Raw genomic sequence first — 19093 nt, 5'->3', positions numbered from 1 at the left:
TTTATTTAAGTGGGTAAGTTAAAAAATAGAAAGTGAGAATTAAATGCACATTTATTCTCATCTCTAGATCTAAATGAATCTCAGCCATAAGATCTTAGGGTAACCCAAAAGGTCATTTAGAGAATAAAAAGAGAAGAGAAGAGAAAAAGATCAATTCATTCTTTCATGAGCATTTGAGAGAAAGATAAGAGAGAGCAAGGAGAAAATTTTTGAGCAGTGAAGAAGTGAAGGAGAGCAGCAAGAAGACATTTCAACAAATCTGGGTAGCAACATTTATTGGCACGCATCCCAAGGAAAAATAATACAGTAAGAGAAAGGCATAGAAATCGAGGAAGAGGGACAACAACAAGGGCACGAATTTCAAGGCAGCCGTACTACTGAAATCTGTACAGTCACTACTGTCCGTACAACAAGTTCTGGCACATTTTTATAGGCAAAACGTACAACATTTAATGTTGTTTTATTGCTGTAAATTTTTTTGTTTTGGCTGTTTGCTTATTGGCACGATTTTTGAGGTGTATTGCAAGAACGGAAATCGAGATAAGTTGTAATTTGTGGTTGCTGGAATTTTTACTGTGTATTTCAATTTCTCTGTAAAAGTATTTTCATAAATAAAGAAGAGCTCTCAAACTGGTTTTCCCCAAGAGTTGTAGGGAGTTTTTCCAGGGTCACATTGACCAAAAATCATGTGTTATTTTCTGTGTGTGGTTGTCATAATTTTGTTATGTTTTATTTCTGCAATTTTAGCTGTTGTGAAATCTCTAAATTTTTGTTTTTAGAAAATATTTTCATTTCTAGATTTTAGAATTTTTTATCATGCTTGGATTTAAAACTAAATTCATGGAGTGATAAGGAAAACTGATAACCGGAGTGGGGGTTGAAATTTATTCATCAAGGGATTCCTAGGCCTTTGGGAATGGAACTTGAAACCACCTTCGCCTTGGATTCTGAAATCCATCCAGCAAACCAAAGCTAAAAAATGAAATAAACATCCCAACACCATGGCATTCGAAAAAGGCAAGGCTAGGCTGAAATCAAATGTCATAACTCGACAAAACCATGCCACCGATAGCAAGAGAACCATACACCAACAGGCAAGGCCATGCATGTCCAAACCAGCTAGGAAATCACACATGAAAAAGATTACCTGCAAGTATGCATGTTGAAGTTGCTTGATCCTGCTTTCCTTCCTTGATCCTTGCTTGCTTTTCATTTCCTTGCTTCAAACTAGAGTACTCCAAGAAACTCCAAGTGACCAAGAGCGAGAGAGAGAGAGAATAATGAGAGAGCTCTAAAGATAAACTAACAAAATGTTGAACTAACAAAAGCCATGAACTGGTCCTTAGAAGCCTTTTTATGAATGAGGCCTCTAATTTCTTCATTGTCCATTATTTTCCTTCAATTTCCTCCTCACATGCAACCTGTGACCTTTTACCTTATTGTTCTCCTATTTTTCTTTATTTTCATTAATAAATGTGCCAAATAAGGCCTTTTTGCCTTTTAATGCTTTTTCCTTAACCTTTGCCAATTTTCCTTAGCCAAAACACATATCTAGTGATGCCCACTAGGATATCTTTGCCCAACATTAAGCTTGGAATAAGTATCCCTTAACTGTGATCAGGGAAAATTTTAAGAACCCCCCCTAAATTTACATGTATAATAAATGGGCGAATCTCCATGGTATATAGGAAAAATGGAAGGCGATTTTATCAATAATATGATATGTATATATAATTTTTTGGCGAATCTCTCACCAGGCATGGCGAATATTTTACTCAATTATAAAATCTTGTCTTTATTGAATACACAAATGAAATCATTGCATTTCTTTAAAAGATCTTTTGAAATCAAAATTACCGAAATTACATATTGATAACCTAGTGGGTGTAGGATAAAATTCACCCGTGCCATTCACAGAAAGCATGAGAAAAAACCTAATACTATATATAAAACCAAGAAAAATTCAAATTCATCACTTCTAGGGACCTCATAACCACCCTGCCAATACACAAGTATGTTCCTGTTTGTAATTAGAAAAATTACCCAAATTACAATCTGTTTACTCCAGCATATGTTGGAAAGTTATAAAAGGATGACTAGTGCAATCAATCCATTCCTTTTAGCCCTGGATTTGTTTCAATTTAAAACAGAAGTATACAAATATACTTGTCCAATGTCTATGCTTTAACCATTCACCTTAAGATGTTTTTACAATATAATTTCCTAAGTCTATTTAATATCTTCATTATCATAAAAACCAACCTATATCCATCTTAACTCCACATCTACCACTCTTAGGGGGATGAAATCTATTTATCCCTTTGAGCACTTGGTAGACCTAGAATTAAGATGGATCTAAGATGATAGAATTTCCCCTTTAAATAGTCTACGCTCACATGAATACCATGGTATTACCATGGGTCAATACCATAGGTTATCATAAACCTGGAGCTTAAAAATTACTATTAGTAATTTATAAAAATTAATAAAATTAATAGTTGGTTTTTATTTTATTTTTTATTTTAACCAAGCTAAAATGTTTAACATACATTAAATTACAACATCCATTTTTACTGTTGATCGGATCAAATATTTTTTCACTCTATGCTAGTTTTCATATCATGATATTTGATACCTCTTGGGGGTTAGTAGATCCAGAGTAAATATGGATCTATGCTGGTTTAATTCCCCCATTTAAATAAGCTACATTCCAGGTGAATACCATGGGTCAATACCATGTGCCATTTTGGTGAATACCATGGGTCAATACCATGTGCCGTTTTTATTTTTATTAATACTAATATTAGGGTTAATAATGTTATTTTGCATGGTATTAATAACAATCTAGTCCATGGTATTTGTCCCATAGTATTTTGCCATAGGTTTCACCTAAATATAATGCATTTTTTGAGTGTTCATAATTATAAGGTGACTTATGGAGTAAATATAAAAAAATGTTTTATTTGTTTACCATACCTCTCGTTTATTTATATTTTTATTAATTTACCATACCTCTTTTACAAATATGGTATTTGGCCCATAGGATTCACTTAAGTAAAACCTCTTTCTTGAGCCTTCATAAATAGAACGAGGGTTATGGACTAAATATAAAAAGAGGTTTTATTTATTTACCATGCGTCTAGTTTATTTATATGTTTATTTATTTACCATACCTTTTGAGTAAGTATAAAAAGACGTTTTATTTATTTACCATACCTCCACTTTACTTATATTTTTATTTGTTTACACCCTTGCATGTATATAAGGTGACTTATGGAGTAAATATAAAAAAAGTTTTATTTATTCACCATACCCCTCATTTATTTATATTTTTATTAATTTACCATACCTCTTTTATAAATATGGTATTTGGACCTTTGTCCCATAGGATTCACTTAAATAAAACATATTCTTGAAAATGGGCGAATGGATTCACTTAAATAAAACCTATTCTTGAAAATGGGCGAATGGAAGGTTGTAACTCCTAATTTCAAGGGCTAAATTTACCTTTTTTACCCTCTCCCTTAAAATAAGGTGGGCTATTTGAGGTGATTTGTAAAAATGTACTATGATACAAAATATTCGCCCACTAAAAATTTAAAACCCCTTAATTTCGCCAAAGGGCGAACATTCGCCCCTAAAATTTTCTATGACTGTGATCTTATTTTGCCTTTATTAACTTTTATTACATGAACTTGTCACCAGGGCTGTTACAACATCAAGGAAAGTCATGTGAAGAAAATTCAACACTGTACCCTTAAACTCATACTCATACTCATACTTTGAACATCTTTAACTTGTCGTGCACATTACCCTTTCCTAAATCAAAATAATTCTGATTTGGCAAGCCTTGATATGTGTTTAACCAAGTAAGGGAATGAAGGGGACTGTATATCTAACCAAGTTAAGTAGTGAAACTAAGTTAATCCACAAGATGGGTCAATTTTTTCTGAAAGATTGAGACCTTGCACTTAGAGAATTAAACCTAAACAAAACAAAAAAGTTGGAGTTCTACCATTGTTTCACCAAGTGTTGTCACTATGATCAACACCCTCCAAAATTTTGCTCATGCTTGAATTTTGGAGACTACTAAGGATCTCATGATCTGTCGCTCTATGGTTACTCCATGGTTGTTTGGCGTTTTGAAAAGAATTTAAGTATGCAAGTCACTTTCACTCACAAGCACAGTCTTCGATGAGTTCGTTAGAACGCTTCCTTTATGAAAGATTAAACAATCATAGCATTGTCCATCAAGACAGTGCCTGTGTGATGTTCAACTAATGATGTTAGTCAGTGCACACTTTCATCAGAAGTCTCCCTTACTTTGGTTGTGTTTGTACTTTTATTACGGAGATTTTTCTCAACTATCATTGTTGCGTACTTTCTCTTTCACAAGTGTCACTTTTACATTTGCGATTATCACTTTTGCTTGTTTTCACTTTAATAAATGGCATTTTTCATGTTATCTTTGCTCTGGCATGTGTCACTTTCAATGTCATTCGCATTTTGCAAGTGTCGTCTTCATGTCTTCCTCCTATCGCAAGTGTCACTTTTGTTGTTTTCACTTCTGCGTGTGTCACACCTTTGCGTATCACCAAAGTTAGTTATAGCTCACTCTTCTGCATCACATCGTCTTATATATAATTGAAATATGTGTTAGACACATTCCTACAGCTTAGTGCACCTTTTGGACATAGTCGTCGCTTAACTTGTGTTCTAAGTGTTGTAATTTTTTTTTTCAACCATCACACTTAGAAATAGGTGTCACTTTGTTGTTGTTTTAAGGGGTGACTATTGTTCATGAATCTTGTGCATCCCATTGGATTGTATTGATTGCATTTATGTGTGTGACCTATGTTTTAGTCGTGTTAGGATGCATTTCTTTCTCCTACTTTGTTGGTCCCACACTTAGCCATTGTGAGAGCTCTTCTTGGTCCTTCAGCCCAGCGCAAGTTCTAAAGGCATTAACCCTCTCACTAGGTGATAACCACAACTTATTCATGAGCCTCATTTACATACATTTCCTTCCATACTTCTACAATAAATATTTTCTAATGTATCCTCCCTCTCACAGTGCATCAGTGCTTCCTATGGATAAGACACCTAGCCTTGTGCTGCCTCCCTCAATGGAAATCACATTCTAGATGAAAAAGTAGCCATTGTTGGAGAGAATCGTAACCACCCAAGCCTGGCCACACTTCGAAACAAAGAAGTGCACGTCGAAACAATGAAGCGCACTTCAAAAAAATGAAGCACACTTCAAATGCTCAGTGATAAAAGATCACTTCTGAAGAACAAGGACCTTCTCTCCCCTAAAAAGTGCACTATGGACAAATAAAGACCTTTTTTCCTTCAAAGTGCGCTCTAAGATCCTAAGCGCACTTCGGGACTATGAGCACACTTTTTCGACTCAAAGAACTGTGCCATTCTTGAGCACATGGCACAAAGCATGAAGCTTCATTCTTCTCTTAGATCACATGACGCACTCACAAAGAACGAAGCCTTAGAGTGCGTGGCATAGTCACAAAGCTTGAAGATTGAGCACACTCCTACAACATGAAGAACCACACCCTCTTTAATCGCATGAGCGCACCTTGAAGGTCCCAAGCCCTGAAGCCTCATCCTTCGTCTCTTCAGAGTTCGCCCTTGCAACTTCTTAGTCTCTTTGACTAGATGAGCACACCTTGAAGTCCCAAAGGCCTGAAGCCTCACTCCTTGGTCTCTTCGAAGTGAGCCCCTGCACACTTGAGCTCTCTCTCTCTCTTACTTGAGCACATAAGCACACCTTGAAGGCCTCTTGTGAGCCTTGATGAGTTTAACTATGCTCTCGTAATCAAGCCTTCTTCTTCTAACCCTTTCACAGGTCTATTATGAGCATATCATTCCATGAGCTAGGTAGTGATAGAATAGATGTTTTAAGACTGATTTTACCTTTCCATGAATGATCTTCATTCGAAGGAGTACTATCTCAACATGATAAGGAGATGCTCAAGCAGATAGAAATGATAAAGCATAAAGAAACACCTGCAAAGAAGAAGAACAAAAAAAGAACAATCATGAAGACATGAAGCAGATCACGGACCAAGACAGAAATAAGACATTGCATGATGAATCAGAGGATTCTAATAGTGATCAAGGACCCTTTAGAGGGTGAAGATAAGCAACAAAGTAGATCTTCTATGAAGATGAAGCATAGATTAGATTTATCATCAACAATGCAAATGAAGCAACAAGGAAGACAACTTGGAATTTCCATCTCATCATTAATTCCATGTCATCATGGTCAAGTTGTAACATGTAAAAATCTCATCATAATGGTCAATATGTGTCCATGTGTCTTGCCATATCATGCGGAATGTAATGATGTATTCTCAAGAAAGGACAAAATGTAATGTGTGGAAGGCCAAGAGTCATATGTGGAACATGAAGAGTTTGTTGAATTTCCACGATCTTTGGTCTAGGATAGAATCTTAGAATATCTGACACTACCAAACCAAGAATCTCAATAGAACTACTTTGCACAGCTGAACAATATAAATAAGTAAATCGGATATGCACAATTATAGACAACTTTTTACAAAATATTGTACAAATATGTAAAACCCGATCTTCTTTATTAAACCAATTTGAATAGTACAATAGTTTATAAAATACAAGATACAATGACAATCTCACTGCAGCCTCTATGTCGTATCTTGTCCTATCGATCCTTCACTTGTGTTATGCTCTCTAGTTTCCCCTTCGTCTATTAAAGGACAACACATAGAGTCACTAGGAGGGCTTCCACCTATCATTGTTGCAAGTCGCTTCTGCTACAGTGAACATGAGCTGATCCAATCTTCTCTCTAGGCTGCCCAATTCCTAAGCTCCAATCTCCCTTCTAGTAGCCTCTTTCATCCATCAAAGAGCTACACATAGGCTCAACAACTTCACTCAAACTTCAGTGGTCAAAATCTCTTTATGACTGCTAGTCACGTGCTACTTTGGGTAGCCAACACATTGCCCTCCACCAGTCCAATGGTATCCAAACCAATTACTGCAAGATCTTCTCCTAGTTGAGGTCTCCAACTGCCCAAGTCAACCTCAACACATGGAACTCATAGGATGCAACTCAAAGTGATCCAAAACTAATCCTTCACTATAGAATTTTCCCAATGGTTAGGGCATCTAACCATCAAGTTTTCCCCTCCTCTTTGGCTTCCATAGGTTACCCAAACTATCCACACTTGGATAGCCTATCCACATAGAAACAACTTCAACATAAACACAACATACATACCTCCTTTGATTGGTGCCATATTGTTGTAAATTAGGCACCTGGTTAGGGCATGATAACATACCTTATTAGCCCACCCAAAACAATTCCAAACAAATTTAATTTATTGTGGCCTCCCTTCAACTTCTTCTTGGACGTGACTGCTCCCTAAAATAGGGCCTTGGCCCCTCTCTAATGCTACCCAAACAGACCTGCGGTCACCTGTAGGCTACAACCACCATTAGGTCACCTTAAATGGGAGAAGAACCAGCCCTAAGGACACTCCAAATCAGCCCAGATTTCATCTAGGAGTTGCGGCTTCCCTTTTTCTCTACTCATACCTGCATAGGAGACAAATTCTAACCCAAAATAGTCTAATTCACCTCCATGTCTCGTCCTTCAATCACTACGGCTTCTTCAGAAGTTAGGTTACTATGTAATGTTGCATATTGGGTGATCTAAAATGATGTTTAATCACCTCATATTTATATCCAATATTTATATGTATCATACTAAGTTGGATTGGTATATGCAAATGGATAGGGATATCACATTCATATATGAGTTAATATGTCATGACATTATGTCATACTAATCTAGACTGACTGTGCAGATGTGATTATTATGTATGAATGATAATTTTTTATAAGTTTACGATGTGAACATGTTAACTAGTGACTCTTATGGATATCATGACCTTATTTATGTTTGAGTTGATATGTCATGAATTTATATCATGGCTAATATGGATTGATTGTGCAGACAAGATAGCCTCCCCTAAGATACCTTAAGGTATGAGTTTTCTTATATTGTCTCCTTTGTGCTTGAATGTTTGATTATGCCATCTATTTGGTGTTTGAGTGTTTGGTGTCTATTATGTCATCAAGTTGATTTATTTAACATGGTATGTTTGCAAGTTGGTTGAATGTTTGATGAATCTTATAATATGAGTATGTGTTCAAATGATTTTGTTTTAAGATGGTTTTACTGACACATATGTGTTGAGATAGTTGACATGTACTTGAGTGTAATAGGTGACAGTTGTAGCATTATGTCTAATGACTATGAGTTGACTATGGATTATGACATGATTGTTAGTCTTCAGGTAAATGTTGATTTCAAATTGATAGATATGATTGTCATGATCTTTGGAACGTGAGACTGACATGTGTGAGCAGTTGTAGGGAAACATGTTTGGTATTAGTTAGACAAGGTAATAGTTGATGTGTTTATATTACTAATAGTTAGGTGATGTGACAATGCACAATAAGATTCAATTTCAACAAGGAAAAGGTAAAAGAAAGGAATTGAGTGAAAATTACTTTGGCTATGTTTGGAAACCCAATTCCAAACGAATGATTACTTTGCATACAGGAAGTCTTCTTAACCTTGAATTTGTCCGACATTATGAGGATATGTGTTATATTCATAAATATGTACTTGACAGGTATAACAGATGGTTCTAGTTATGGCTAGATTCGTCAAAGGATTGGAGTCCCTTGAGAGATGGCGTGGATGTGTTCAATTGCAAGCAACATGCTTGGCACACCAAGGTAAGGTAACTGGTGTATTGTTATGTTTATTTATTCACTGATAATTATGTGTTTATGGAAATATGATGCAGGTGATTGCATGGAAAAGAGACTCCCATGAAATTCTGAAAAAGGCTCAGGTTGAGCTTTCCTTTGGAAGCATTGGAAACCATCAAGATTGAGTCATGGTGTGTGTTTCTCAATTCTTTGTGCTTTGTTTGCACTTGAATTGCAACTTTGTTTTTGTCTAGTGTATGGCCATACCACTTTGTTCGCAGTGTTGTATTGTTATTGGTTTTCATGGTATTCTTCTTGTTTGCATTTTTTCTTGCCTTTTGTGTTTTGAGAGTCTTGGGAATTGGTTGGGGAAGGAGAAATTTAATGGATCTCAGGGAGAGATGAATGAAACCTAACAGGTAATGTAAGACCCGAATGAATCTCAGTGCATGAGTAAGGGAAGTTGAAGGTAAGAATATGACAATTGATTGGATTGGTTCTGTCCATTAGTGTAAATGGACAATGGCAGTATAGTCATGAGAAAGCTAACAGAAAGGGTAAAGTAAATGGATTAGAGGTTTCAGATGTCTTGGCTATGTTGGGAATCATTTTTCTCAATGTTGTGAAAATTGTGAACAGATAAAGGGAATTCTCAAAACCTTATGCTATCTGGTAATTATGTTCTGATTATGATTATGTTAATGTTTATATGTATACATGTATGTATGTATGTCATTTATGACAAGGTTTTCATGGATCATGATTGTTTAATGCTAATATATATGTGTGTGTGTGTGTGTGTCATTTTCTGATGGGATCATGATTGTTTTGTGCTAATGTTTATATATATGTATGTATCTATGTCATTGTTGATAGGGTTGTCAGGGATCATTCTTGTGGAGGATTTGACAAGGTTGTCAGGGATCATTCTTGTGGAGGAATGATTTCTTATGAAAGTGAATGGCATGAAGAGGTTCCTGGCTATGAGGAATCAAGTGGGAAGAGTAGTCATAACAAATATATGAGGTCGTGGATATGAGTTGATATTATGTGATTATATTATGTCTATGTTATGGACAAGCTATACCGAGGGATACATCAACGAAATGAAAGCAATGTGGTCTGCGGGATGCTGGGATAAGCATGGATGGCAGAGAGACACTTAAATCAAGGTTGCTTGGTAGAGACATTGTGATTTTGGATATGTCATACTATTGTCGTGCATATGTTGCATATGTTGTACATGTTGCATCTGTGATGTTGTGCACATGCGGTGTGTTGTATATATTGTGTGTGTACATGTTGTTTATGCAATGATATCTACAGGGTGGTACAAATAGTGTTGTGTGAATATTTCATATGTAGTGGTGGGTATAGATGGTGCTATGTACATGTTGGATATGCGGTGTTGTGTACATATTGTACTGTGTGCATGATGGATATGTGGTGTTGTGCGCATGTTGGATATGTAGTGTTGTGTACATAGGGTGTTATGTACATGTTGTATATGTAGTGCTATGTACATAAGGTGTTGTGTGCATGTTGTACATGTGGTGCTATGTACATATGGTGTTGTGGGCATGATTGTACAAGTGGTGATGTGAGCAGGTGGTTTCGTGTACATGTAGTACATATGGTGTTGTGTAGATGTCGTGCATATGGTGTTGTGTACATGTCGTGCATGTGGTGTTGTGTACATCTGGCGTTGTGTACACGTTGTTCAGGTGGCACGATGTACATGTGGTGTTGTGTACACGTTGTGTAGATGGTGCGGTGTACATGTGATGTTGTGTACACATTGTACAAGTGGTGTTGTGTATAGGTGGTACTGTGTACACTTTGTACATGTAGTATTGGTGTACATGTGGTATTATGTGCATGTCGTACATGTTGTGTTGTCTACATGCGGAACTATGTATGTGCATTGTATAGTCGTGGTATTGTGACGTGTGTATTCATTGTGTTGTACTCTATGTACGTATATGTATTGTGTTGTACATTGGGTGTAGGTGTATGTATTGTGTGGTGGTGTACACCGGATGTAGGCTTATGTATTGTGTTGTGTTGTATACTAGGTGTATGTGTATGTGTTGTATGTCAGGTGTAGGTGCATGTATTCTATGGTGTTGTATGTTGTGTGTGGTTGTATGTGTGTGATGCACACTATGTGTATGTGCACATGGTTGAGGAGAAGGCAATGGGTGTTTGTCGGGTGTGGAAACCGATCCAGAGAGTGTATAGAATAAGGACCAAGGTAGAAGCTAAGGATTGAATATAGGATAAGTATCAATATTTTATTTCAGTTTTATTATGCATGTGATCTATGATTCTGGTTTATGATGGTTACATGTGATTTATGATTTTGATATATGATGGTTGTGTTTTGAGCTAAGCTGATGTGATATGTTTATACATTATGATTTGGTCAAAGATGCTAGATTGACTTGTTGTGACAAGAAGCGAACATAATTGCAAGTATACCTTATTGAGGGGTCACCAATGAGGTATGATTTGAAGTTATTTCAATTTATTTTGAATCTAATGGAAATTACATGCTTAGTACAGGAAAGCATGAAATGCCTGGTTGGGTGGTTGAAACTGGCTATAAGAATTAGCAACAACAGTGAAAGAAGTTGGAACAGACAACAATATGTTGGTAAAACACTTCAGGAGCAGGGCCATTATGGGAAACTAGTACCCAATAATGTCCATTGGTTTCCATGAGCATGCTATGAACGATATGATGGTTTTAAGGCAGGGATATGCCTTGGTTTTTTTATCTTTCGATGCGATGAAGCCTTGCCAAGGGATGGATTGCTTGGGATTGGGTGCCAACGGAACTTGGAAGGTGTGTGAATGCACAGAAGGGGGTGACCAGATTTCCGAGGGACTGTGTAGCAGAGAATGGAAGGTTGGGGATGGATTTGTTTTGGTCATTAGCATTTCTAGATAGAATCGAATGCACATTGGGAGTATTCCCTAGAACAATGAGCCGATAACTATTCACTGAGAGGAGAAGTGGTGCTAGATTGTAGTGCTAGACATTGGATGCAAATTTGACCTTGTAGTGGATTCTGGACTTCCTGGGAATGAGGTGAATCCTGGTATTACTTTGAGGGTGGAGGTGTGAGCCTCTGAATTCCCTTATTGCAGATGCAGACCATAGAAAAATTTAGGGGCTAATATTCGCAGGTGGGCTAATTTTCCATGATTTTTCCAAAAAAAGATTTGCCAATTTCCATTTTTTATAAAAATGATTCGCCCAAATTTTACAACATAGTATTAATTTACCTTAAAAATCTCCAAAATTAGATAGATAGTATATATAAAATCATTGTAAATTTGAATAATTTTACAAATGCATCAATAAACATTTTATACTTTTCATATTAGGGACTAGTGAGATTCGCCATAATTTTAAGATTCAAGATAATTTTCCATCCTTAAAAATTTCCCTGATGCAGACATCATATCCTTTTATTTACTGGTTGAGCAAATCAACATATGTGTATATGTGTGTATTATTATAAACACTGTATCGAGATGGATTTATAAAGCTCCATAAACAATATGATTATTTGTTGGGTGAAGCAAATGTGTTTGTGTGTATATGTGGTTAATATTGTAAAATTATAATGTGTTTGTGTGTATATGTGGTTAATATTGTAAAATTATAATGTGTTTGTGTGTATATGTGGTTGGCATGTTTTAGCAGATGGTCATTGTAAACACTGCCACGATCAACGCCATAAAGCTCCATGGGTATATGTTTTGTTTTCAATAGTCTTTTTGGTTATAGGTGTCATTGAACACCGAGGACGGTGTTCCCCTAAGTGGGAGGGTTCTGTAACAACACTAGTTAAAAAATCATGTAAAAATATATAAGACCACAGTCATGGGACACGTATTCCAAGTTGAATGGTGGGTAAAACATCCTAGTGGGTGTTAATTTCGGTTATTATGGCTAAGTAAATTGGTAAAGGCAATGGAAAATGATTTGGAAACGCATGAGACATTTATTGACATTTTATTTATGAAAATAATGGAAATTAGGAGGAAAGGAAGGTGAAAGGTCACAGGTTGCATGTGAGGAGGAAAATGAATGAAAATAAGGGAAATTAAAGTAAATAAAGGCCTCATTGATAAAAAAGGCTTATGAGGATTGGTTGGCAAGCTTTTGACAAGTTTTGGTGGAGCTCTCTTCTATTCTCTCTCTCTCTCTCTCTCTCTCTCTCTCATACTCTTGGACAACAGAGTTTTCTTGGAGCACTCTTGGAGGAGTGTGGCATACTTGGATTTTTGGAGCAAGAAGACAAAGGAAGACCAAGAAAGCGCAAGAGGATATCAGGATCAGAAGCTACAATGGGTTTTTCTTGCAGGTACCGAGTTTCATGTATGTTTTCCTCACTAGTTTCGGCATGCATGGCACATGCATGTGGTTTCTTGGTCATGATATGTCATTGGCATGAAGGAGTGTTTGAATTGATAGTGGATTTGCCTAGCCTTTCCATTTCCTGGATAGCCATGGTGTTGTGGGTTTATTTCTTTATTTTTCTGGTTGATTCTCATATTTCCTTTAGCTTGGGTTGAGTTATTAGTTCCTAGATCCTTGGTTGGAAAAACGATCTGGAAGCCTTGTAATTCCTTGGGTTGAGTTATTAGTCCTAGAGCCTTGGTTGGAAAAACGCTCTAGAAGCCCTGTAACAACTTGGGTTGAGTTACTAGTCTTGGAAACCTTAGTTGGACAAATGCTCCAGAAGCCCTTGGTGGGTTGAGTTACTGGTCCTAGAAGCCTTGGTTGGACAAACGCTCTAGAAGTCTGGAAAAAGTTGTGGGTTGAGTTACTAGTCCTGGAGCCTTGGTCAAACAAATGCTCTGGAACCTGGCAATAACCATGGGTTTAGTTACTAATTCTGGAATTTGGGTTGGAGCAAATGCTCTGCAGCCCTAGAAGGCTTGGGTAGAGATTTGGCTCAGCCATGTCTACGGTCGAGTGGAATGTGGTAGTCCCATACCGGGTTGGCTTTTGCATCATTAATATGAGCTTATTTATCCTTGTTATATCATGAGTATTATATTGGTTTATATGTGGGTTATATGGCTATTATTTCCTTAGTATTTCCGTTGTTATTATGCTAGTTATGAATATGTATTATGACAGTGGCTATGTTTCGCTCCCATCATGTTTTTACTTGTATATGAATAAATAATGTATCTATGGCCTAATGGATGAAACTGTAGTTAATGTGTTGAGGCATCAATACTTCTTAGCGATTCTCAGATGAGTATGAGACCCATATGCTTAGATTTGTTGTTTACACATGTAGATTACATATTTGTGATATGTTTGACGAAATTCCTATCATGGCTAGTAGGGGTCCAGTCAAGGGCTTATTTAAGTAATTGCATTTGTATCAACATTCCCTCGTTATATTTTTGTTCTAAAGGTGTCATTCAATTATGGGCAATGACCTAGGCTTTGGGCTTGAAAAAGTGGCTCAAAACTCGAGGACACTAGCACAACACTGAGAAAAATAGTCCTTGGACGTTGGCATGCCATGTTGTGGGAGCGTCCAAATCCCTTTAGACGTTGGCATGCCCATAACATGGGAGAGTTCGTGGGTTAATTGGTCTAAAAAGTCAGTGGGACCCAGGGGTTGGTTACTAGAGAGGTTGGGATGGTTCCTAAGAGTCCTTTCGCTAATGTGGAAGGTCTGTATGGTGTGTTTCCGTCGGTTCCACTTCCTTAACGTGACTTAGGAGGTCAAATCATATCATAGTAACTTCTCGTCACATGTTTACCCTGGTTGGATATTTACTTGGGTATATGTGGGAGGAGGGTGTTACAAACTAGGCACATATTAACTCCAATGAATTTCTTATCAACTTTCTAATTCCATGCACATTAAGTGGTTCTTCATGACCTCATACCTATAATTTTCCTTTCTATATTGCAATACATTTGAAAGTCTAACCATAAGGGGTAATATTAACGTTGGTGATAACATAGTTCAATTTTGGTACCCATATTGCGGAAACATAGTTCAATTTTGATACCCATATTGTGGAAACACAAGGAACCATTCCATTTTTATGAAGTTCAAGATTTGTTTGTTAAGGAATTTAGACATATGCTCATTAAAGTGGAGTTCAAAATAATCATATAAGAAACATTATATCTTTTTAGATGGAAAGGGTAATTAATGTATATGAATAGGAATTCATCCATATCGAAATCATTGGTTTTGAAAAGAATCCTTTTCTCCTTCTCTATTTTGTTAAGATAGATAATTTGGTTTATAGACAATATATAAATTTTGGTATTCCTTATTTGACAAGAAAAGCATGTGCCAATTCATTTTTATACCATTTAAAGTTGTTGATATTTTAATTAAAATCTTGTCACTTATCTGAAATGGCCGAGTTTTTTAACCCTTTTCATTTGAAAGAAACTAAAGTGTGCAAGGAATTGGATCACGATTCACTGAATATACAAGCTTATTGCATCACACATCACGATGCACTAAATATACTATTTCTTTATTTCAGGACATTCCTAAAATATCATCATTAAACAAGTCACTCACTCTTATTTCAGGAGACTCCTAAAATCTCATCATTAAACTAAGACTCAGACTTTGAATGTCAATATGGGATTTCATTGGAAAATAAACTGTGTAGTGGAAGTCTGGCAGATTGAATAATGGAAATCGATTGAGTGGAGTGAATTGTGAGAAATCAACTGAATTTGAGTTAAATTTCAATTAGCGTTTCAGGGTTTGCAGTTACAGCGACCATGGGCTATACGGTATTTACCTTATGCTGCTTCTCATCACTAGCGGTAATGGTGTCTTCTCTGGTCTCAGCCAAGCCACCGTCGGAGCATAACACTATGACAGTAGTTGGAGGTGAAGCCACAGATGTGGCGGCTCTGATGGCATTAAAACTCGCAATAACAAATGATCCCTTGCTCTCTCTGCGCAACTGGAATTTTACTTCCAACCATTTCTGCAATTTTACGGGCGTCAAATGTAGCAGCAGCACCGGCGAATGGCGAGTTGTTGGAATCGATCTGTACAACATGAGCCTCAAAGGCTCCATCCCTTTCCAGCTCGGGAATTTATCGTTCCTCCATTCTCTCGATCTCTCTGATAACGGATTCACAGGTCATATCCCGGGGGCTCTGGGACGCTTACGCCGATTGAGGAATCTCGACCTCTCTGTAAATAATTTGACAGGGACCATTCCGCCCGACCTCGGCAACTTAAAGAACCTGCGATTGCTGAACTCTTACGAGAATGCCCACACGGGTTCGATTCCCGGGGTTCTTGGAAACTGTTCTCTGCTTCGAGTGATTGATTTATCTGAAAATAAACTGACGGGCACTATCCCACCAGAAATCGGGAAGCTCACTCGTCTCTGGTTTCTTAATCTTTATCAAAACAGTCTCAGTGGCCCGATCCCGCCTTCTCTTCTTAACTGTACAGAGCTCCTGAAACTGTCGCTGACAAACAACGGGCTTAACGGACCGATTCCGTCAGAAATAGGTTCCAGGCTGACGAAACTAAAGGCGCTGCTTCTGTTCGGGGGAAATTTCCAGGGCCAGATTCCGATATCGCTGACGAACTGCTCCCATCTCGAGCATCTGGAAATAGGGTCGAGAGATCTCGGTGGAGCTATCCCTCAAGAACTGGGCAAGCTCGTTCAGCTCAGGATCCTCACTCTCGCTGCTAGTGGATTCATCACAGGGAAAATCTCCATATTTGTGGCACTTTCCAATTGCACCAAATTACAGAAGGTCGATTTGTCCGAGAACCGCCTTACAGGTACTCTGCCTCCGGCCATAGGCCAACTTTCTAGGACTCTAACTTTCCTTAATGTAGAGAAAAACGCCATTAATGGCACCATACCCCAAGCGATTGGCAATCTCTCCATGTTGACAATATTATATATGGGTAGAAATTCCCTGGTCGGTACCATTCCTCATTCAATCACAAATCTCCTTACTCTGCAAGCTCTGGATCTGAACGGCAATAATTTACGGGGCAACATTCCCAGAGAACTCCAACGAATGCACAAAAACCTTGCATATCTGTTTCTCTATAATAACCGGCTTTCTGGATCAATTCCTGACATCGTCGGGACTCTCGAAAATCTCAGTGAGCTCGACTTAGGCACAAACGGATTCCATGGAAGGATACCGCCGGAAATCGGCCAGTGCAAGTTTCTGGACGCCCTCGATCTCTCGCAGAACAATCTTTCCGGCGCCATTCCTCCCGAGGTTGCCAGTCTTCGAAACCTGGAATTTCTTTTCGATCTCTCGGGCAATAATTTGGCGTGGTATACCTCAATCTCTCTTTTAATCGTCTCACAGGCTCTGTTCCGTCATCGATCGGCGACCAGCTCTCGCTGGTTCAGATCATAGATCTGTCTCACAACGAAATAACAGGGCCAGTTCCCGACTCTGTATCCAAACTCGGACTGCTTCAGCTCTTGAATTTCTCCTATAATGATTTATCTGGCCCCGTTCCATGTACGGGCGCGTTCAGAAACCTGAACAATACAGCGTTTATAGGAAATCCTGGACTCTGTGGGAAATGTTTTGGCTTACCAGATTGCTCGCTGAACAAGCCCTCTTCTACCAAGAAGGAGAAGAAGAAGACAATAATAATAGTATCGATTGCTTCCGTAATGGGTATCTGTGGGGTTTTTTGTATTGGGCTTCTATTTTGGATTTTCAAAGAGCAAGCATCCAAGTCCATGTCCAGACCTGTAGACTTGTTCACCCATAGGAAAATCTCATGGGAAGAACTGCGCAGGGCGACAGAAGGTTTCAGTCCCGGGAATCTCCTCGGAGTGGGAAGCTACGGATCGGTTTACAGGGGAACTTTAGCAGGAGGCGAGACCGTTGCCATTAAGGTCTTCGCGGGTCTAGACGGTGAAGGAGCGGAGAAGAGCTTCAACAGAGAATGCAGAACGTTAGGCAAAGTCCGACATCGTAATCTGGTGAAAATCATAACGGCGTGCTCAACTGCGGAAATGAAGGCTTTGGTGCTGGAATTCATGCCCAACGGAAACCTCGACGGCCATCTCCATGGAGCCGAGAGTGGTAAGCTCAGTATGGAGATGCGGTTACGCATTCTGTTGGATGTTGCGCACGGGTTATCGTATCTGCATCACGACAGCTGTCCGCCCATTGTGCACTGTGATGTGAAACCCCAGAACGTGCTATTGGATGAGGACATGACAGCTCATCTCTCTGATTTCGGGTTGGCACGGATGTTCAGCCAATCTGACGTGGCATCTACCTCCACTTCAACGCTGAAAGGATCCATCGGCTATATGGCCCCTGGTAGCAACTCCACTCTTCTTTTTATGCTCGCAACTATTACTATAATATTTCATTAACATTGTTTGTTATTGTAGAGTATGGAGGAGAAGGCACAGTTGGGACGAAAGGGGATGTGTATAGCTATGGAATTCTAATTTTGGAGGTGATAACACAGAAGAAACCCACCGATAAGATGTTTGAAGGCGACCTCACGTTGTCAAAGTGGGTGTCCATTGCATGTAATGATAGCAGCAGTGAAATGTTAATGCAGGGAATTGTTGTAAACACAGATGGAGACAGCTCAAGAAATTACTCGATCGTTGAAACTTTAGTGCGAGTGGGTTTATGGTGCACTGTTGACGCTCCGGAGAATCGACCGACCATGCGAGAAGTGGAGGACATAGTGGCAAGGCTTTCGCGCGGCAACTGTAATGGAAATACGGCAGCTCCTCCATCATTACAATCAAATTATATGGCGGCTTCTGCATCATTACAAACAAATTCCTCAGACTCGTCTTTTACGCTGTAATATTGAAAGCGTTTGATTGTGAAAGAGTCCTACAGAAACATTACACTATCACTGCAATTAAACAAGGACATTGCTTGTATTAAATTTATATATTTTTTCAAATAAAGAGAGTTTATAAGATATCACTTTTATTTAAAATTTATTTATCTAGACATCTGTTTTCAGATACAAGTTTTGGAGTCGATAAAATATTTCCTTATTTTAATATAAAATTTTATTATTTTAATAAGCCCCTGAAATATGATTCAAGTGGATCATTCACCGCTTTCTCGCCCCATACTTCATCATATCCGAGAGTGAAGTTCGATACCCGACCACAATCAAATATTTAAGGGCCAGAAAGCCATAATTTTCAATGAGATCCCAGTCAGTGTATTTTCTGACCTCTGTATGGAGCATATGAGTTGACTATCCGAATCTCAGAGTGGCTACCCTTCACATAACCAGAT

The 19093-nt window shown here is 38.2% G+C and overlaps 1 protein-coding gene across 1 annotated transcript; it reads left to right on the top strand.

Annotated features, from left to right (window-relative positions):
• Positions 1-17720: 17720 nt before the first annotated feature.
• LOC149219700 (receptor-like protein kinase HSL1) lies at positions 17721-18731 on the top strand. Its single transcript, XM_089382653.1, has 2 exons — positions 17721-18136; positions 18211-18731. The coding sequence occupies exons 1-2, from the start codon at positions 17824-17826 to the stop codon at positions 18642-18644; spliced, it is 747 nt and encodes a 248-aa protein (XP_089238779.1). The 5' UTR covers positions 17721-17823; the 3' UTR covers positions 18645-18731.
• Positions 18732-19093: the final 362 nt, after the last annotated feature.

Source organism: Pinus tabuliformis, chromosome Q, assembly GCF_031772625.1.
Source record: "Pinus tabuliformis cultivar Carrire ecotype Pingquan chromosome Q, CPIR1, whole genome shotgun sequence".
Classification (NCBI taxonomy): Eukaryota; Viridiplantae; Streptophyta; class Pinopsida; order Pinales; family Pinaceae; genus Pinus; species Pinus tabuliformis.
This window is presented reverse-complemented; position numbering and strand designations above follow the sequence as displayed.

What these genes read in the sequence shown, in the direction of transcription:
- LOC149219700 (XM_089382653.1), top strand. Translation starts at nt 17,824, where the DNA reads ATGAAGGCTTTGGTGCTGGAATTCATGCCCAACGGAAACCTCGACGGC. An exon ending in CATCGGCTATATGGCCCCTG is followed by an intron (nt 18,137 to 18,210) that starts GTAGCAACTCCA and finishes TTGTTATTGTAG; the next exon opens with AGTATGGAGGAGAAGGCACA.